The 22,056-nt window shown below is 47.2% G+C and overlaps 1 protein-coding gene and 1 pseudogene across 1 annotated transcript; one reads left to right on the top strand and one right to left on the bottom strand.

Moving 5' to 3' along the window:
• LOC140850534 (uncharacterized) overlaps positions 1-22,056 on the top strand; it is a 69,177-nt pseudogene that overhangs the window by 7,351 nt on the left and 39,770 nt on the right.
• SYCE1 (synaptonemal complex central element protein 1) lies at positions 822-12,865 on the bottom strand. Its single transcript, XM_017668484.3, has 13 exons — positions 10,486-12,865; positions 5,751-5,813; positions 5,105-5,164; positions 4,718-4,792; positions 4,021-4,068; positions 3,717-3,771; positions 2,972-3,061; positions 2,654-2,717; positions 1,792-1,858; positions 1,591-1,714; positions 1,418-1,528; positions 1,187-1,274; positions 822-978 (listed from the first exon to the last, which is right to left on the bottom strand). The coding sequence occupies exons 1-13, from the start codon at positions 10,553-10,555 to the stop codon at positions 901-903; spliced, it is 993 nt and encodes a 330-aa protein (XP_017523973.1). The 5' UTR covers positions 10,556-12,865; the 3' UTR covers positions 822-900.

The raw sequence follows: 22,056 nt of genomic DNA, 5'->3' as shown, positions 1-22,056 counted from the left end.
ATGATCAACTCCATCTCATAGCTAGAAAACTGAGAGGCTGAGTTTGAGGGTTGGTACCTAAGGTCTCTGACTGAAGAATTTCCCACTATGTCATGTTCTTCCACTTTTCCTTGGAAACAGTGCTCTTCGGTTGGGGGGTCCTATTTGGGTCTCTCTCCAACCCCACCATATCACTCTCCTCCCTGGATGTGGGATCAAGAGAAGGAATCTTTTGCACTTACTGTATTTTGACCCAGGAGCACACACTTTGACTCTCACTGTTGCCCTTAACTGGGCCGATGCATTTCAGTGGACATGAAACATGCCTCACAAGCATACAGTAGCCCTCGATGAGTGACTCCCAGCACACTGAGGATTTATAACATACTGTGATCCTGTAACAAGTGTCTGTTATGTATTTTGTGCTTATAATAGCCTAAACTACACTTAGCCTCCAATCACATTACTTTTTTCTCAGCTAATGAGCAGGGACTGTGAGCAGGGAAACGACTGTGTGAGGGTCCCAGCACCTTGGTCCTCACTGCTGGTATTCTCTGTAGTCCAGGCCTGAGTAAGGAATTGAAGAAACAATCACAGGGTGGGCTTGAAGAACCCCTGAGCCTATTGCGAGGGTCTCAGACCTGCATCCTTCTGCTTGGGACCCAGAATAGCAATGTTAAGCCCTAGGGATGAGCAGACCAGAGACCATGAGGTTCGGGAAGCATTCACTGAATGCCTGCAGAGGGACTCTGGATGAGGTCAAGAGGTAGTGTGGACAAGGCCTCACCCAGTCTCAGGGGCCAGAGGTCTTGAGCCAGGCAAACCCCAACCCCCAGCACAGACTCAGTTGAGGCCATTATACTGAAATAATGCCTTTATTTCCTAAAGTCCATGGAATAAGCTGTAGGCAGGTAGGTCCTCCTAGGAGGGCAGAGAACCCTGCTTGGTATGCAGCTCTGTGTTTTTCTCCTCACTGACTCCAAGAGGCTTGGGATTGGCCTGTGGGAGGTCAAAGTCTGAGGTGGGAGTCTCCACACGTCCCTGAGTCCACATCCTCCCTGGGGTCTCTGCTCTTTCCAACCCTGCAACTTTCGGCATCTGCACCTTTGCCAAAAACCATCCTTTGTGGACTCTGCAGAACCCCTCCTTGCCCTCCCACCCCCAGCTACTTTCATGAGCTGTCTCTGCTCCCTACTCCAGGACTCACAGCTTCTCCTGGGCCAGACCTTTCCTCATGTGCGCTCTGGGCTTGAGCAGGGACCTGCAACCCAAGCTTTTCCACCTCCTCCTTGAGCCTGGACAGAAAGGGATGGGGAAGAAGGTGGGAAGGGGAAAAGGGAAGGATAAGAGGGTGTGAAGAGACCAGAGACAGAGGCTGGGAGTGGAGCAGAGATTCCCTTCAGCTGCCCTGCTGAGACCTGGGGAGGGGCCCACGCACCTCTGCTTCTTCTGCTGCAGCTGCTGGCATTTCTGCTGCAGCTGTTTATGGAGCTGGGCAGCAGCCTCCAGGAGGTCCTGGGCCTTCTTGTTCTCCTCCTCAAACAGATGCCTAGGGGTGGGCCGTCAGCACTGGCAGCTCCCTCCCTCTGCCCCAACCACCCTCCGCCTTACACTGCAGCTGCTGCCTCCTGGCTTCGGAGAAAGAGCCCCTCCCTGATGGCTGAGCAGCCCTTGGCCCCAAACTGGGAGCACAGACGATGCTTCACATCCTCCAGCTTTGCCTCTACCAGCTTCTCTGTAGCAGGAAGGGAGAGATGAGCAGGGCAGGGCACCACAGGGCAGATCAGGGCCTCCCCATTCTCCATGCCTCACCTTCCTTGAGCAACTGTTCCTTGCTGCTGTCCAGGGCACCAATCTCCTGGGCCAACTGCTCTGGCCTCTGGTGGGATAGAAAGGAAACCTATCTACATCTCCTGCCCTCCTTGCACACACCTCAGAGGAGCCTCCATGGATCTAGTCTTTACTTAGCATGCCTTGCTTCCTGATACTCTGGCCATCAGTGCCCATCAGACACGGTCCAGCCTTAGGGCGTTTGCAGTGGCCATTCTCTCTCCCTGGAACTGTTTCAGCCCAGACACCTGCAATAGTGTGCTGGAGAGGCTCATGAGGTGGTTAATGTTCAGAGATTTTGCAAGCTTTGAAATCAGCTTTGGTCAACTATTTATTACATGGCATTCTGTAAACATAACAGATCGAGGCTGTTCTCTGCATAATCAGTTACCTGCCCAGCACTGTGGCTCCTCCCCCCTCTGTTCCAGCCCAACATTTCTATTTTCTTATTTGGTGCCTGGGATCTCCAGGTAGCAAACATTGGTTTGGTTCCTCACTGTGTGCCCTGTGCCTGTGATGGCCCCAAATACATCCATGGGGTCTCCTCGATAGATGACCCCTCCTTTGTTCATCAGAGTCCCTCCTGACCACTGAAGGGCCCTGGGAGGGCATCAGAGATGGAGATGGATGCGCAGGACCAGTGAAGAGGACAACATTGAGTGGTTAGTGAAAGTGGTAATGAGGGACTTGGACTGAGGTCAATTTTGATCTATAGCTACCAGGACTTGCTCAGAACCTGGTGTGGCAGATGAGAGGAAGGAGGCCGGAGGATGACCCTGAGTTTTGGGCCTGCTGCTGCCAGGCTAAATACGGCAGATGGGAAGAGTGGCTTTGAGTGACTCACGTGAAATTCCCAGAGGTCCTTGTGCTGGCCCATCAGATCCTCCAGCTGTTCCTCAAAATCCAACCTAGAGGCACCACACAAGATGTGGTGCTGTGGTTTGAGACAGCCCTCCCAGCCTGGCCCAGGCTAGGGGGTCTTCACCACAGATCTGGGTTGGGGTTCGGGTGCTGCCCATGCTCTTTGCTCCAATGGTAGCACCTTTGCCACCTTGACCCTCTAGCCTCAGCTCAGCCAGCTTTCTTCTACTCCCCATCTTTGATATCAACCCCACCTACAACCCATCCCACTCCCAACCAGGCCCTGGGCACCGGGCTTTACCTCAGTTGCCTCTGTTTCTTCTTCTCTTCCTCAATCTGGGAATTCAGGGCAGAAATGCGCTCCTTGCACTCCTGCAGCATGGTCTGCCTCCTGGAAAGAGGCAAGGCAGTGAATGATCAGCCATGTTCTTTGCGTGTCTTCCCAGAAGGATGCTGGGGTGGGGCTTTGGTCTCCTCCTCAGGTCTGTTCTAGCCTTCTAGATTGAGGTCCTTCTATAACTTCACCAGGTGGGACATGAACACATACCTGATGGAAATATCCCTGACAAGACTGGGACATCAACATGGCCATGGTCAAATGCACGAGCGCACAGACACATTCTCATTTAAATTTCCCAAACAGCTCCAATCTTGGTATGCCAGGTCTTGGGGCCTCTGATTACAGAAGGAGCTAAATAAGGACGAGGTGGAGAGATCAATGCACAAGTAGGATAATGGATGAAAGGAAAAAGGCTGGGTGGAAAGGTGGTCAGCTCGATGCCTAAACGAAGGGACAGGTGAGTGAACAGATGGCCAAGGAGCCTGTGGGGAGATTAAAGGCATAGAATAAAACCATCTTAAGGAACTGAATTGATACTCTAGCAACTGGAGGAGTATCCTGGGGAATGAGAGAGCGCCCTTAACCCTGGGGCTACTGCTGGAGCCGGGGCGGGAAGACACTCACTGGGTCTCTCCCTTTTAAAGAGGAGAAGCTGAGAGCTGTGGACCTGACTCACCTCCCCCATTTTGGCAGAGAAAGCACTTACCTCTGTGCCTGACTCTCCTTCTCCTGGCAATGGAGCCGCAGGATCCTTAGGGTCTCTGCAGGGAGAGGAACCAAGGGTCCTATGAGAGCCCTTCAAGGCATAAGGTTTGGGAGGAGGTATTAGGGCCAGATCATGTGGGGTCTTGTGGACATGTGATGGGACTTTGTCATTTACTGTAAGTCTGGTTAGGGTCATAGGAGGGATGCATGTGGACTCAGGTTTCAATAGGCTTCGGCTGCTATGGAGAGTGGCCTTCTGCAAGGCGGCAGAGGCAAAAGCCTGCAAATGGAATAGCTGCAATTACCTTGCTTTTTGCTCAAGATTTCTTTCAGGCGTACTTTCTCTCCACTCACTGGAAAACACAGTAACACATTCAGACATCAGGGACCACCCACTACCCCCTCAGTGACTGGACTTGCCTACAGTCACATTGGTGGTTTGCCATAGCCCTATCCCCAACCCCAAATGTGGACCCTTCTGGGTGAGTCCCCTTCCAGCTTGTGCCCACACCCCCTGCAAGCACCCAAGGCCTTGAGGTTGATAAAGGGTGACTGTGAGGACCCTATGGAATGCCAGTGACTTTATACCAAGGGGAAAGAAAAATACATCACATGAATTGGAATGAAGGCTCTGAAGAAACACATCAAGCTGGAAGGGGCACAGGACCAGGTGAGGGCAGGGTGCTGTCTTTAGACAGGATGAGTGGATAAGGCCTTTCTGATTAGGGAACATATGAGCTGAGAGCTGAATGATGGGAAGCAGTAGGAGCTTGTATTATTTGGGGGGAATGGCTTAGCAAAAGCCCTGAGGTGGGAGTATGCTTGGAGGGTGTTTTGGGAACATTCCTACCCACAGAGTAGGAGAGGAGGAGACTGGTAGGACTTGAGGCCAGAGATGGGGCAGCAGCCCTTGGCCACATCAAGGATGCCTAGTATCTGGAATGTTAGGTTTAGGGAGGCATGACACTGTGGGGACCTCTGGGTGACACCAGACATATTTACATGAGTCGAGTTCTTTGTGTAGGGCCTCCCAGACAGTCCGGGCCTCTCCCAGATCCTCACTGGCTTTCTTTTTTGCTGTGTCAAAGAGCAGAATAAATGTTTAAGTGCAGCCTCCAGCAGCACTTTTCTTTGTATTTCACTGGGGTTTCACATTTGTCTTTAAGCAAACCTAGAGGGTCTCAGATTTTACAGAGCAGGAAAGAAAGCTTCAAGAACCACAGCCTTCTTCTGGCAGCAGGGTCATGTTACTGGACATGCGACTATAGCAGCTGCATTTAGAAGGCTCTTGGTTTAAATGCTGCCTTGAAATATCAGTACTGTTTTAACAAGGGGCACTGCAAACCATGGAACTGGCGCTAGGTGACAAGCCAAGGTCCTTGAGCTCACCTTGTTGAACCTCGTTAATCCGGTTAATCAGGACTTCAACCCTGGGCTCTAGGCTTCCCGCTGCAGGGAGGAAAGGAGGTTGAGTGGAGATGACAGGGCAGGCAGAGGTGGGTGGGTGGGGCCCTCCAGGGTAGGGGACACAAGGAACAGATAAATATCAAGTCAGGTTCTGTTAACTGCAGAAAGGGGAGTAGAATTTGCTTCTTCAGATATGGGCCTCCCGAGTGTCCAAAGTCAAGTAAGAGGGGCATCCCTGAAACTCCCTGGGGGTGTGGGTAGGAGGTAGTCAGTGCAGAAGTCTGCCCTGAAGTGTAAATATGGCTGTAAGGAGCCTGGTGAGCAAACAGAAAGTAGCAGAGGTAAGGTAGAAGGAAGGAAGGTGAAGGGGAACCTGGATTAAATGAGTGCAGTGGGTGCCAAATGGGTGGCTAGAAAGGGGGTTACTACTGGGTTTTGGGAAAATGTTTTGCCTCTGTCATATTCCCCTTTAATTTTGAATTATGGGGTCATATTATTTACATCAAAGAATTACGTTTTAAAAATAAGACAGCAAATGAGTAAATTTCCCAAGGTTGTGAACGTTAGGCCTAGAACTGAATCCACTTCTGCCTGATCCCAAACCTCAGTTAAAGAGGAAACATGTGACCTTTCTGCAACTTTTTCACCATTTCCATCAAGTCTTCAATTTTCTGTGATGACTTGGCCTGTCCTGTGAAGACAAAAACAAGCATTTCAGAATCCTGTAGGAGAGGCCCAAGAAAGGATCTGACAACTTTGGGCTGGCACCGAGGTGGGCTGAGGGCAGGTCTCCTCAGTGGTGCCCCTGCTCCTTGTTTTGAGGTAGACACTGCATGAGAGATGAAGCAGGCCCCTAATGGTCAGCTTTTCCTAAAGGATAAAAGGACACCACAGATGCCCTCTCAAAAAAAAAAAAAAAAAAAAAGGGACACCACAGGCTTCCTTTTAATAAAAACTGAGAGCAAGGGAAGGAGTGCACACTCTCCCTGCTGATATCGTTCAGGCTGGGTCAAAGCTCCTGGTGTAATAATGAAAGCAAAAAAGGAGATGTATGAAAACTGGAAGCAAGGAGTCATAAATCACTGTAACTGGTGGACAGCATAATCCGCTAGAGTCCTAGAGAATCTCATAAAAAAACCCAAAAGGCATAAAAGGAAAACTTAATAAGATACCTTGTTTTATATAAAGACAAATAGCTTTTCTACATACAACCAATTGTACTCTGAAGCCTCCCAGTGAAATGTTTCATATTAACTTGTTTATAATCAATATAGGCATTTATCTTTAATCCCCAATGAATTAGAGGATCTAAGCAATTATTTTTAATGGAACTAATGTAACAAAGATAACCAGACATTATGATCCACTTGATATAAAAATACAACATAGGACTTTTGTCAAAAAAAAATGACACTAATACTTATTAAGCCTCTTAATATACATACAGAAAATAAAGGGATAGAGGAACATGTTAAGTGGCATATAGGGATGCACTTAGCAACACCCAGATTGGGAAACTTCACAGGAAAAACGGCCCAGTTTTCTTTAAAAAAGAAATTTCTGGGGAAAAGGGAGAAAGGAAACACTTATATAATAAAAGGTATTAAAGATTATGTCAACCAGTCTCAATAAATGGACTGTACCTGGGTCTTGATTAAAACAAACATTTAAAAAATAATGACACAATCAGAAAAATTTGAGTATTGAAGAGATAATTTGAAGACAGAAAGGAAGTGTTATAGCTATTATTCACATATAACAATGCTTTGTGGCTAATTTTCTGCAGTTATCTTTTGGATATATGTTACAGATATACATGGATGTATTTATGGATGATATGCTATGATGCCCAGGATGCTTCAAAATGAAAGAACAGAGTGGGTAGGGAGTGGGTGAGGACAGAAAGGAAACAAGATTGGCTAAAAGCTGGTAATTGTTAAAGCTGAAAGATGGGTTCATGGGGTATGACTTGTTCTTGACTTTTATGTAAGCTTACATTTTTCCATAATAAAATTTAAAAAAAAGCAACCACTCAATTAATATAGAGAAGGTGAAAATCCTTTTTACAAAAGAGTAAAGAAAGGGAGAGTACAGTTAACCAAATTACACAAATGGCCAACAAATATTTGAAAAGATGTACAACTTCACTTATAATTAAAGATGTGAAAATAACATATTGTACCTAGCCAGATGGTAAAGATTAGTGACTCTGATAATGCCCACTGTAAGGATGTGGTAAAATAGGCACATATATACACTGACAGACTATGGAAACTGAAGCAAACTTTTGGAGGGTAGTTTGGCTACATCAACATTTTGAAGATGTAATTTCAGTTTTAGGAATTTATCCATTATATACACTTGGTTAAACATGCAAAAGGCATACAAAATGACATTGAAACTATTTGTTATGTCAGTGGTGCCCATTAGTGGAGACATTATGATTCATCACCACAACAGAATACTGTGCAGCCATTGAAAAGGAGGTAGGTTGATACGTATTAACATGAGAAGTTACTAGATAGATTAAAAGGAAAAAAGTGCAAAAAGGTGGTGTAAAACAGAATCCCATATGGTTGTGAAAGGAGATGAATAATACACTGTCAGTCTGCAAATGTACGTATCCCATGTCTAGGCCATTTCTGACTGGACTCGCATACAAAGAAGTTCAACAGTAGTTATCTTTGGAGGGTAGGGCATGAAACGACAGAGAAGAGGATGTTTACTTCTCACCACATACACTTCTGCATATTTTTAAAAGTTAGTAAATTTCCTTGAGTGACCACAAAATTATTTTACAGTTGTTTGGGCAACCATTTTTCTGGGTATTACTGTTAATAGCCTGGGGAGTGAGCTGGCCTGTTTCTGTTCTTTACTGCATGCCTAGTGCTTTTCCTAAGACACAGAGTGAGAAAGCAGTAAATATCTGCTGGATGAGCCAACTGTTATTAATAAAACATCCAGGGTACAAAACAGCCTGTGCAGTATGAGCCCCCTCCTTTTTACTTAAAATAATTTCAAATTTACCTAGAAGTTACAGAAATAAGACACACAGCTACTATATGCACTTCTTCCTGATATCCCATTTGCTAACATTTCTGGACTTTGGGAATGCATTGCAGAATGCTTCATTGCCCCATAATACCCCAGTGTGAAGTTCTCAAGGGTAAGAACACTCTCCTATGTAGTAACAAATATAATGGAGAGATTAACAGTCATATGTCAGCATCTGATCCTCAAATGGCATTTAAAAAATCTCTCCTCCTGTTACATTTTAAAGCTCCAGCAAGTAGCAAATACACCTAGTAGAAAAAAACCATAACATTAAAAAAATTCCTTCACCTCTGCACTCCCCTCAAATCTAAACTCCTTTCCCTAAGCCCTTATTAGGAAAACAGCCTCCAGACATCTTTCTGTGCCACCTATACAGTGCTATAATTACAATTTTTCCATCTTACTTTCCTCCCATAAAAACATCTCTTTTGAAGATCATGCTGTATCAGGATAAATATATCTAGTAATTTAAAAGTTGATTTAGTCAACCTGAGTTTTTATCACATTTTATCTACTGTACAGTTATTTCCCAGTGTGCATGGGTACACCTGGATTTAGCCATATACTCCTCATGATGTTCTATGACTGTCTAGACCCTAGCAACTAGTCTGTCTGTACATCTACGTGTTTTGTGTGATCCCCCAGTAAGGTGACTGAAAAAGGAACAAAGAAATCTAAATTCTAAAAATCTTGTCAGAGGAGCTCTTGCAAAGCCTTTACTCACTAGCCTTCCTATCAACTCAGTATGGGAAGGCCTGTGTCTCCACAGTGTGACTAATACTAGAAGGCACCCTGCCCCATTTTTTAAAACAAGCTGAGAGACTGAAAATGGAAGCCTATTTATCCTTTAAATTTATTCCACTGTTGGTTGCTCCAGAGGGAATGGCTGTGTACCCCCTAGTTTCATATGTTGAAATCCTACTGCCTGACGGCATCACACTAAGAGGTGGGGCCTTTGGGAGGTGATTAAGTCAAGAGGGTGGAGCCTCACGAATGGGATTAGGGCCGTTGTGAGAGACCTCAGAGGCTCCCTTGCTCCTGCCATGTGAAGACAGCGAGAGGACCATCGTCTGGGAACCAGGGAGCTAGTCCTCCCCAAAACCTGAATCTGCTGGTGCTTCTTACTTGGGCTTTCAGCCTCCAGAACCGTGAGAGATAAAACTCTGTAGTTCATGAACCACCCGGCTGTGCTCTTTCTGATACAGTGGCCCAAACTAAGACTGGGTGAAGCTGATTGAACCTTCACCTACATATGCTGCCTCATATGAGGAAATGGAACCGGTGACACGAAAAGGCTTCTTTAGCACAGCGGGGGCACGGGTGCCTTATCAAGGGGATGTATACGCCCCTGTCCTGGGTCGCTCTGTCCTTGGCTTAGCGCTGTTTCCAGGGGCCACACCCTGCTCCAAACAAGTGCTCTTGCTGCACCTATTTCTTCAGTCAACCCTTTATTTTGTAAAAACAGTGCGGCACACCTCCTGTGTACCAAGTCTACACTGTAGGCAGGTCTGAAGGGAATCACAGACATGTGCTCATGACAGTTTTGAGGAGGGTGACAGACGGCCAACGGGAGCCGAGTCAATGGGGGGACGGGTGGGGGTGCCGCACTTCTTCCACTTTTGTGCGAGTCCAAGTATTCCCGTAAAATACCCAGGGGCACATTCAAATGGTGGATTTGGCTGATGGGGAGGGGTTTTTTTTCAGTTAATTTTTTTTACTAAGGTATTATTGATATACACTCTAATGAAGGTTTCACATGAAAAAAAAATGTGGTTACTACCTTCACCCATTATTATCGTGTCCCCCCATACCACACTGCAGTCACTGCCCATCAGTATAGTAAGATGCCACAGAGTCACTATTTGCGGCTGAAGGGGAGTTTTATATTTTTCTTCTCCATGCTGGGCTGTAATTTTTGAACTTGTAAAACTGAAACGAGCGGCCGTGTACACCCTTCCCCGGCGTGGTGGGAGCCGCAGCAGGTCAGTGTCAGGAAGAGAACAAATGGAATGTCGTGGGGACCCTCGGTCTGTACCCCCACGGTAAGCACTACTGCGGGGCAACAGGGAAACGGAGCCCTGCACCGGTTGCGAGGCGGGCGTGAGGGCTGTGTTCGCTGCCTCAGGAGGGCTGGGCCCAGGGGAGCGCTCCTTGGTGTAAGGACGCCTGTGGAGACTCTCGGGGCCCAGCCGCAAGGCCGCCCTGACCGCCTGAAGCTGCTCCGATTTTAAGGGGCCACCCGCGCGCGCTCCCAGCCCCACTCCATTCCGGCTCCCGACCGCGGTCCTCGACGGTCCCCCCAGCACTACCTCCGGCCTTCCCAGCGGCGTCCAGGGCTCCAGCGGGCTCCGCGCTCGAGGGTACCGGCCGCCCTGCCATCTCCTCCCGGGGCGCGCGCCTCCGGCGTTGGGCGTCTCCGCTGGGATTGGCTTAAATCCGCGCCGGGGGCGGGGCGGCTACAAAACACGCCTGCGCAGTGCGCTCCGAGACGTATTCCTTCCACTGTGGGGAGCCCTGGTAACGGCTCTGGGCAAGCACTAACGCGCATGCTTAAAGCGGCTCCGAATCCAGGCTAGATAAGAGGAGGGCTACGTGCGGTCTCCCAGGTTTGCCATTGGCCAGTTGAGAGTCCGTGATGCGCGCATGTGTAGAGGCCTCCCAAGCGACCGCCCACTTTTTGCTGCTAAGAGTAGTTCCAAGTACAACAGTGCGGCGCAGTGAGGAATCTGAGGAATCCAGTCTGATACCCGGTCTCTGCAGTTGGTCCTGACCGCAGTGAGGAGCTGTCCGGTTCATCGACAACTCCGCTTAGGCATTCTGGAGCAATGCCAAGTGTGTTGGCTTCGCCTGACTAATCATATCAGCTCTTTTCAGCTGTACGCTGAGGAGAGGACCGGGGAAAGCAAGGTCCTTGTTCCTCCCAGCTTGATCCCTAGGCTGGCCCCGCCTCCCAGTTGACACGTCCCTGCTAGAGGCGTGGCCCAAGGGGATGGGTGGTGTCTGGGTCTGCAGGACAGGCAGGGGGCGCCCTGGCATTACTCAGGCAGCCTTGGTGGGCCATGGGGAAGTCGGCTCCTGCAGCAGGTAGTGGACAAGGGTGCCCTGCCCAAGGTTGCACTCTTTGTCACTGGGGGCCGATGAACGTGGTCACCAGCCCCTCCAAGGGTGATGTGATGACTCCGTCAAGGGCAAGGCTACAGGGTTGGGAAGGTCTGTTGCAACTGGGTGCAGATGGTGTAGGTCAAAGTTCCTGACCTCAGCCTGTGAAGCTGGTGGTTCACTGTGTAGGAAGCTAGTTCTTGTATGCTGACATCCCGTCGCGATGATGATAACCAACTGTAAATCTGGGGAAAGGAAATCCTGGGGCAAAATACCTCTAAAATCAAAATCAGTCAGTGGGAGAAATAAAGTTTAAAACCCGTTTATTGCTTACAAACTGCAGTCCGGGGCCATCTCTCTTTCCTGCTCCTGCAGAAAGAAAACCAGCCCTCCCCCTCACCTCTCAGGTTCCGATAAGCCCTAGTTGCCCAGGAATTACCCATTGATATGGAGATGAACTTTTACCCACCCCTGAGGAATGCCTCCTTATATACAGATGCACTAAAGCCAGGGGAGATACTCTGGATATACTACAATTTTACCCACACCAGCCTAAGGTGCAATTTTGATCACCACATATGCATAGCCCTGCACTAAGAGCTAACTCCAGTGTTTCTCACTCATAGCATGGAAATACTAAAAATAGGAACTAACAATTAGTGTTTCCTGTGCAACAGTTACTAGTCTTGCATGGTATGGGTTTATTTCCTTAAATCATTTCCCCAGCTTGACAATGCCCAACCCGACTGGACTCCCCTCATTCACTCTGCTCTAGTCACCAGCCTCGTTCCTTAAAACATATAGGCTCAAGCCCATCTCAAGACTTCAAAAGGCTGTTCCCTCTTCCAAGTGTACCCTTCCAAAGGACCAAAGCTTGAATTTTCACCTCAAGGCTTCTACAAATCCCTGCATCCTATGATATGGATAAGGTTATGAAAAAGTCACAGAATCAATGTTAGGATTAAAGGTCAAGGTAACCATCAGGAATAGGGTCAGGGAAAGGGTCAAGCCATCACCTTCAAAATCATCTTCAGCTGAAACCGAAGGAAGTTGTGTCCGGGAGCCAGTTAATGGAGGTTTTCAGACAAAGCACAGTAAACAAGGTTATGGTGGTCGTGCAGATTGAAGTCCAGGCTTCTCCCATTGATAAAAGTTTCTAAAGACTCAGTCATCCTATCCCCTCCACCCCCCTCACCCCACCCCGCGCAAAGAGGGACACACCTTTACGGATGGAGATTTCCCTAATAATATAGATTTCCTTCACAAAGGGCAACTTCTACTACTTTTTTTTTAGAGATTCTCCTGTCTTCCATTTAAAAAAGTTAGCCAACCGTAAATAATTCTTACACCAAAGATGCATATTTTGGGGCGGCATATTCTGCTCCCCTTCACGTGAATGTACCAAAGTTTGCTTATGCATTCATCTACTGAAGACATTCTGAATTCTTTAAGTTTTTAGCCATTATGAATAGAGCTGCTGTGCATAATTGCATGCTGGATTTTGCTGGGACATAGTTTTTCAAAACAGTTGTCCAAATATTGGAGATGTGATTGTTGAATCCTTACATTAGACTCGTTTTGAAAGAAACTGCCAAACTCTTCTTTCAGAGGGGCTGTATGTGCATCCCAGTAGAAATGAAGGAGTGTTCCTGGTGTTCCTCACCCACTTGCTGTTGGGGGACTAAGGTCTGGACCTGGAGCAAACCACTGGTGAGAAGCAGTTCAGCATCTGCTATGCTCACCTCTTCCCAGCCTCCATGCCCAGTGACTGACCTGAGAGGCTCAGCTTTGGGAGTTCTACAGTCCCAAACAGTTCTGGTTAGGAAGTAAGATTCCTAACCAGGGAGTTAAGAGGTAAGATTCCTAACATATTTTTGGTAATTAGGCAACAGCTGACCGTAGCTTAAGGCAGGGCGAGCTGTCCTAAATGGTATGTCTCCAATGCTTGAGGGTAACCACTGTTTTGGAGAAAAACAAGATCAATAAATTCCTTGTGTTGTTTATCTTGCAGAATATCTAGAGGACTGACTGTGAATGGTGAAATAACACCTCTCACCAAAGACATCGTGAGGCCACATGTGAAGCCTACCCTGCCCCCCTCTGCCCTTTGCCCCATTTCTGAAAGCCTTAAAAGACAGAATCCTAAGCCCTTGAGTGTGCCTCCTCTCCGAGGTTTCCTGCATTCCCCTTTCTTTGTGTACTTTTTGCCTTAAATAAAGCCCTCTCGCTACTCAACTTACTGTGTTTGGTCTCTGTGCTCCTCCAGTGGTAAGTATCTTTGTTGCTTTGCTATTTCCTTCTATTTTCTAGACTTAAGCACAAGTCTTGACTCTGTCCTACTTCAGACAAGTATGGAGGGGCTACTGAGAGCTCTGATTTGGGCTTGCAAGTTCCCCTCAGTTGGGTGACACAGACAGGACTGCAGCTGTATGATCATGCTCTTTAGTAGCCTGCCCCCAAATTTCCTTCCTTTGCTTTGGGAAGTTCTCAGAACATGATCTCACTCCATCCAGTGTTCTGTGGCTTCCCCAAGTCCTGGGGTGATAGGAGCTTAGTTCCCATGCTGTGCAGATTCAAGCAGACACAATACCAGGTGACCCTGGCTTTAGGAGTTGGCAAGGGATCTGCCCCATGCCAAGAAGGAGTTCAATGAGCTTCCCTTCCCTCCCTCTGTTCTCCCTTGCTCTCCCCTGTCTGCAAAGCTGCTGCCATCCACTACTACTCCCACCTTAAGGAATTCCTTTCTTAACAACACTCAGCTGACCTGTTAGAGCATTATTTATTGTTCAGAGTCAAGAACCCTTCCCCGTCCTTCCCCGTCCAGGTTGATGTTTCATCTAGTGCTCAGGGAGAGATCTCCCCAGACCCAGCTGCCCAGCAACACTATGTTGTAATTCCCCAATGACAGGTGATGTTGAGCATATTTTTAATGCTTATTTGCTGTCTGCATATCTTTTTTGGTGAGGTGTCTGTTCATATATTTACCCATTTTTAAAGGGGATTTTTGTTTTAGATTTCTTTGTTATATTTTGAATACAAATCTTTTAATTTTATGTTTTGCAAATATTTTCTCCTAGTTTGTGGCTTATGTTTTTGGTTCTCTGAACAAGACCTTTCACAGAGCAGAACATTTAAATTTTATAAAGTTCACTTTATTAACTCTTGTTTTTTTGCGTATAGGCTTTTGGTGTTGGATGTTACGACATCACCATACCCAAGGTCATGAAGATTTTCGTCTTCATTTCCTTGTAGAACTTGGCGCCAGCTTTTTAGATGTCCAGTTTCATCATTCAGCTAGATCGCCAGGAGGGGGCGCCGCCTCCTAAACTGTGAGCACACATCCTGCATTCACAGTGAAGGCCCGCAGGGGGCGCCAGTGTGCACCTCGCTGACCCGGGGGGCCCCTGCGCATTCAGTCCGCAGACTGGGCGACACGCCCAGCTGACAGGAGCCCTGGTCTCCTCAGCGCCCGTGGAGCAGATGCCGTGGAGGGAGAAGCTGAGACCTGAAGAGAAGCTTCCTGCATGCCAACAGCTGCTGCTCATCTTCGGAGGACGAGAAGGGTGGAGAATTGCATCTTCTGTGAGTCTGGGCATGGGGTGAGGCCGGTGAGTTAGGAGCTCAGGGTGAAGCGGGATCAGTCTGGGGTGCGGGGTGAGGTGGGGTGAGTGGTTAGGGGCACAAGGTGAGGCAGGGTCAGTCTGGGGCGTGGAGTGAGGCCCGTGCCTTGTGGGGCGTAAACCGCGCCCCAGCGCCGCCCCGAGGAGTCTCTGCGCCTCGCGCCCCGGGCCCCGGGCCGCAGATCAATCAGCTGCACTTGCTGGGTTGACGCCAGACTCCGGGCTTCTGGATATGCATGAATAAGTCTCTGAAATGGGACTGGAATTGAGGGAACTTTGTTTCTGAGAAGGAGTTTGCAAAACAGACAGCACAGCCTTGGGCTGAGAGCCAGGAATAAAGAAGAGGCTGTTTTTACTGAAAAAGTCCCGAGCTTAACAATAGGGTTTAGGTTTAGGTTTATGAGTAAGGGTTGGATGTTAAGGGTAGGGGTTAGGGTTGGGGTTGTTAGGCTTAGGAGTGATGGTCAGTGTTTTGAGTTAAGGCTTGGGGTTAGGGTATGGGTTAGGGTATGGATAAAGGTTAGGGTTAGATTTAACTGTAGTGTGAGGATATGGTTACAGTTTTAGTTAGGTTTAGGGTTAGGATTAGGTTAGGCTTACATTTAGGAGTGGGTAAATGTGAGGGTGAGGGGTTAGGGGTAGGATTTGGGTTAATGTGAGGTGTAGGGCGAGGATATGGTTACAGTTAGTGATAGGTTTAGGGTTTAGGGTGAAGGTTAGCATTACAGTTAGGTTTAGAATTACAGTTATGTGTGAGTGAGGGTGAAGCTGAGGGTTCAGGGTTAGGCATAGGGTAAGGGTTTATGGTTAGGCTTAAGGTTAGTGTTAGGTGTAGGGTGAGGTTAGAGTTTTGGTTGGAGTTAGGTTTAGGGTTCAGTGTTAGGGGTAGGGGTATGTTTAGGTTTAAGATCACCATTGGTTGTGAGTGAAGGTGAGGGTAAGGGTTAGGAGCCAGGATTAGGGCTATGTTTATGGTTAAGTATAGGGTGAGGATATAGTCATGACTAGAGTTAATGGGAAGGCTTAAATGTTGGTTTAGGTTCAGGGTTATAGTTAGGTGTGAGCAAAGCTGAGGGTGAGAGGGTAGGGATAGGGGTAAGGGCAGTTTAGTTGTAGGGTGCAGGTATAATCATGCTTAGAGGTAGGATTGGGTTTGGCTTATGGTTATAGTTACAGTGAGGTTGAGCGTGAGGGTTAGAGTTAGAAAAACTGCAACTGCTAATGCCAAAGCAGCTCAGTTCACTGGGCTTCTAGTCCAGTCCTGTAGGAACAGAGATTCATTCAACAAGAAATATTTCCTTTCTGTGCATACCAGTGTCCCACGAGGAAATCATGTTCATAAAGTTGGGACTAACAAGAGAGCTATGCACCTAAAGAGCAGCTCTACGGAACCAAATGATGAATCTGCTGCAGTCCTTGAGGATATGCAACCGGGGCTTGAAAAGAACATGGTTGTTTCTTTAGGTTCCTAGCATCCAGGTCAGGGTGAGAGTCCACAGTTAGGATTCAGGGTTAGGTTTTGTATTCAAGTTCAAGGATTCAGGTTGGGGTTCAGGAGTTTGGGCTCAGGGCTAGGGTTGGAGTTGGGATTCAGGTGTAAAGGCTTAGTTTTGGGTTCAGGGGTTAGGGTTCAGGTTCAGAGCTTTGGGGTTTCAGGTCCAGGGATTCAGGTTCATGGCCCAGGTTACAGGTATGGATGAAGGGTACAGTTATGGTTAGGTTTAGATTGTAGTTATGGTTTTGCTTTGGTTTGGTGAGGGATCAGGGTTACGTCTAGGGTTAAGTTTAGATTTAGGTTACCATTGAGGTGAGAGTGAGGGTGAGGGTGAGGGTAAGGGTGAGGGCCTATGGTTAGGGTTAGTCTTAGGTTTAGGGTTTGGTGTAGGATGAAGATATGGTGATGGTGAGAGTTAGAGATAGGGTTTAATGTTAGGGTTAGGGCTAAGTTGAGGTTTAAGGTTACGGTTATGTGTAGGTGAAGATGAAGGCAAAGGTTTAGGGGTGTGGGTTAGGGTTAGAGTCAGGAAGGAGTTACGGTTAGTATTAGAATTTTTTTTTGTTTAGGGTGAAGGTTAGCACTAGCATTAGATTTAGGTTTAGGATTATGGTTCCGTGTCAGTGAGGGTGAGGCTGAGGGTTAGGTGTAAGGTGTAGGGTTAGGGTTCAGGTTAGTGTTAGGTATAGGGTGAGGATATGGTTATGATAAGAGTTAGGTTTAATTTTCAATGTTTGGGTTATGGTTACATTTAGGTTTAGAGTCATCGTTAGGTGTGAATGAAGGAGATGGTGAGAGGTCACAGTTACTGGCAACATTAGGATTACAGTTTCCTTTTGGTAAGTGTAGGGTGCAGATATAGTTATGGTGAGAGTTAAGGTTAGGTTTATGGTTCCATGTGAGTGAGGTGAGGCTGAATGTTAGGGGTCAGGCATAGGGTTAGGGTTTAGGATTAGGCTTTAGGTTAATAGAGTTAGCTGTAGGGTGAGGTTAGGGTTCTAGTTGGAGTTAGGTCTAGGGTTCAATATTGTGGTTAGGGTATGGTTTAGATTTAGGCTCATCATTATCTGTGAGTGAAGTTGAGGGGGCAGGGCATGGATATGTGAGGCTCACATAGGATCTGGTGGGTCTGCCTTTGAGAGAGAGGCTGTGAAGGTCCGTGGCCAGACCGTGGGGTGTTTGCAGTGCTGAGGCGTTTAGACAATTTTCTGGAGGTGGTAGGGAACCAGTGCAGGATTTTAAGTCAGCGTGTCTTACTTAGAACCGTCACGTTGGCAACAGTGTGAGGTTGCATGGAAGGAGACCAGCTGGGCAGCTGTTGTGGGGTCCCTAAGGAAGGTGAGTGCAGTGCTGGCCCTGGTGTCTGGCTCAGCTACTGGGTGCTGTGCATGAGATGAACAAATGTGGCCTGGGGGCAGAGTGTATGCTGTGCATGGCCATGACCAGGAGGCAGTGGCTCTGTAGCAGGGATCTCCTGGGAGACATGGACCTGGGAGTACTCAGCTGGTAGGTGACGTTCGCATCCTAAATGTGGGATGAGAACTGTATGCAGAGAGTGGCCAGTGTCCTGACCTCTGAGGAGGGCAGAGTGGAAGGAGCCGCTGTGGGTCTTCTGTTCAGATACATCCCTGTGTGATGTGAAAGCCTTCAGTACACTAAGTATGGCTTTTAGAAGGAATTGAGGAACATGCCAGAACAAGGATGGAACTTCGTTTAGTGTGCGAGCTTTCGGGTGCTGTGGGACTGGGCTGTCAGGTGGCTGTGTTGAGCTCAAGCCCTGCAGCCCCACTGCTGTGTCAGGCTTGCCTGGGACAGGGAGCAAGAATGAGACTCTGCCCCGGACTCCAGATTCACTGCCTCTCAGGGAGAGAGACTCAGAAAGCCCACCCCCAGCCCAGCAGAGCTGGGAGCACGGGAGACTTGAAATCTGAGCTCTGGTGTGGGTGTGATCCACACGCTGGTCTCAGGCCCGTGACCCTGGCTTGCCTCAAAACACAGGGTGGCCACAGGGAGTAGCTCAGAAGGAAGACCACTAAATGCCCAGCAGGAGGAGACATCACTGTGAGTGAGTAGGATTAACACCCCAAGACCTTGAGATTATTGTGCAATCCAAAGAACATTTCTAGAAATGGAGGCATTGTCTCAAACTTAAAAGTTAGTGGGTGATTCAGGTGAGAAATTGGGGGTCAACAGTGGTGAGGCTTAGAACCTCACCCCCCCCCCCTGTTTTGAGAGAAATCTTCTGCATCCGTGGATGTTTTAATGCCTTTGTCTAACTTGGATTAACACATAGTCTACAGGCACACACCTGATCATCTACAATTGCTGTCTTACAACACTAAACTATGTTTTCTACCTTTATCTTGCATCTACCTACCACTTCAGCATTTTATTAAAAATAAAAATAATAATAGTAATAATAATAAAGGGAGAAATGTGGGATCCACATATAAATCAAGTATAAAAATCAAACGAATATTCATATTTGACCTGATTGTTCATAATTCATAATGCGTGATCAAAACCGAAAGTTTCTGTGATGACTGCCCTTGTACTGTTCACCATGTAAGAACTTATTCACTATGTAAGAATTCGTTCACCATGTAAGAACTTGTTTGTCATGCTTCAGAAGATTGGAGACTGACAAGAATTAGGCTTGAGATGGATTAATGATTGTGCATCGAGCATTGACCCCCATATACAGAATTTTATTGTTGTTAACAACCATTTGATCAATAAATATGAGAGATGCCTCCTCAAAAAAAAAATTTAGTGGGTGAGGAAGAAAGCTGGTTAGCCAGAGATGGGTAAGATTCCTCAAGGGAGGAACAACCTAAGACAGGCACAGTCGCAGGGGGGCTATCAGGTTAGAAATTGGGGATCAACAGAGGTGAGGCTTAGAACCTCACTCCCCTTGTTTTGAGAGAAATCTTCTGCATCTGTGGATGTTTTGTTGCCCTTGTCTAGCTTGTATTAATACTTAGTCTATAGGCACAGACATGATCATCTACACTTGCCCTCTTATAGCACTGAATTATGCTTTCTGTCTTTATATTGCATCTACCTACCACCTCAGCATTTTATTTAAAAAATTAGGGAGAAATGTGGGATTCACATATAAATCAAGTATAAAAATCAAATGAACAATCATATCTGACTTGATTGTTTATAGTTCATGATGTGTGATCAAAACCAAAAGTTTCTGTGATATGACTGCCCTTGCACTGTTCACTATGTAAGAACTTATTCCCTATGTAAGAACTTGTTCACCATGTAAGAACTTGTTCATTATGCTTCAGATGATTGGAGACTGTTGAGAATTAGGCTTTGGCTTGATTAATGATTGTGCATTGAGTCCCCTATACAGAATTTTATTGTTGTTAACAACCATTTGATCAATAAATATGAGATGCCCTGTCAAAAAAAAAGTTAGTGGGTGATTAAGTAGCAGTTTAGGCACAGCTGAAGAATTAGTAAATGGGAAGATAGAGCTTGAGAAATTATCAAGAGCTCAGTAATATAAAAAGAAACATAAAATGGAGCCAGGACCTCAGAGGGAATGTGAAAGGCCTGTTGTGATGTATCTCACATGAAAAGTGATAAACATGTTAAGTGTCTTTAACCTTATGGTTTTAAAAATGTCTGTTGATCTGCTATTTTTTCAGCCTTTCTCATGAAGATGATGAGTTTTGGAGGACCACACAAACACTGAATGTTAAATTCCTGTCTTCAGATCCTAATCACTTTGTTGTTGGCACAGATATGGTGAGTGCCATGTCTTTTAAATATTTAAAATTTAAAAATTCTACTCTGTAGATATTTTAAATTCTACTCTTTACCTCATTCTTTGAGTTGCCTGGCAAATATCTTCACTAAAGGTTAACCTACTCTTTACTTTTATTATAATATTGTTTAAATTGCATCAGGAATAATAGCTTTATCCAGCCTCACACCTAACCTTTTCCTTAGTCACCTTTGCATCTCTCACCCCTAGGGCCTTGTAAGGCATGGCACCTGTCCGAGGGTGTCTCCCAGACTGTTTGCACCCAAGCAGCGTGGTGTGAGACCAGTGAAGGTGAATGTGATGGACTTTTTGCCATTTGGAGAACCAGTATTCCTGGTAAGAAAGTCTGTTTTAAAACACCAGTTCTATTGGGGCAGCACAACACCTGGCCATCTGCTGGGATTTTAGAAGTCAGTCATCAGCAGTGTGTGGGGGGCACGCCTGCACCTCTCGCTCCTCTGAGGCCCACCCGTGTGGTTGGTGCAGGTCCTTCACACAACTATGGGATGGGTCAGATGTTAGAACATTTTATTTTGACACGATTTCAGGCTAATAAGAAAACTACAGCAGTCCAGTTCTCTGCCTGCCCTCCATGCAGGCTCCCCACATGCCACATGTTTGCCACCTGGCTCCATACTGTCCCTCTGTGGGTTTGTTTACAGGTCCACCCTGAACAGATTGGTGTCAGTGTCCTCAGAGCAGAACCACCCTCTGCAGCTGTGGTCCTGTCCCCCATGGGTCTGACAGGGGTGACGTCCTTTGTGAGCAGAGCGCTGTCCCATCAGGAGCTCCTGCTGTGCCTCCTCAGGACCCTCTGACCTGGGCACCTCCCTCAGGCTCTCCCGCCTTGGCACTGCTGATGGGCATAGGCTGTACCTCTGAATGCACATGCTGGCCCGCATTGCTAGATCCGGGTCTGTGCCCTGGCCCGTGCCCGCTGGCGCTGTGCTGTGGGTCCCACCCTTGAGTTTCTCACGTGGGTCCTGTGGGGACAGATGGGCATGTTGGTAGTCCTGCTGCTCATGGGGCCACTGGTGGCCTCGCCCACCATTGGTGGTGGTGTCCAGCCCCCGCTGAGGCTCCGTGTGGAGCCAGCTGTTCCCTGGGCTCCTAAGGCATACATGCCTGCCTTTATTACATGAATGGGCATGTGGCCTTTGACTCTTATCTGGGTCCCAATCACTTATTCTGGTGCTCACACTGTCACGGGGGGTGTCCTCTGCCATCACTCACAAGCCCTTCTTTGCCATCTGGTACAGTAGGCCCTGGAGTCAGCTGCTTCTCCGGGGAGTCCTGGCTCCTGGTGGGAGAACAATACCTGGAAACCAAGCTCTGGGCAGTAGACATGGTTGCTGTGCAGGCACTTTGATACCTACTTTGATCTCTGTCTGTCAGATGTCTCTGATCCAGGTGACTTGGGCCCCCTGCCTCCCCAGCTGGAAAACCTGCTCCAGGTGTCCTGGCACACTTCACCTCACATGCTCCATCCCGAGTACACAGATGACTCATGATTGTGCCTAATGCTTCTGCGGCTTTTGAGTGTGTGAAGGATTAAATATATTGAGGAAAAAGGCATCAAGTGTCTCTTTCTTAGCTAAAAAGTTTTTCTTTGTGGAAATTTCAATCCAAGGAGACAGTAGTAACGACATTACTGGTACCCATGTATGTAATTTTTCTAAAAAGGTGGCTTGTTTACTTCCATGGAGCCTGTGTTAATGGCATATGATCACATCAGCAATATTCAAGTTTGTTGAGAATAAATACTGTTTATGTATTCACTGAATTAATTAATTATCAGCCATTTGGGGAAGGGGAGGGGTGCAAGTGTATCGAATCTCCAAGAGGACCACCTTTGTGTGGTGAGGGCACAGGTAAGGCTCTC

Source organism: Manis javanica, chromosome 7 (assembly GCF_040802235.1).
Source record: "Manis javanica isolate MJ-LG chromosome 7, MJ_LKY, whole genome shotgun sequence".
NCBI classification, from domain to species: Eukaryota; Metazoa; Chordata; class Mammalia; order Pholidota; family Manidae; genus Manis; species Manis javanica.
This window is presented reverse-complemented; position numbering and strand designations above follow the sequence as displayed.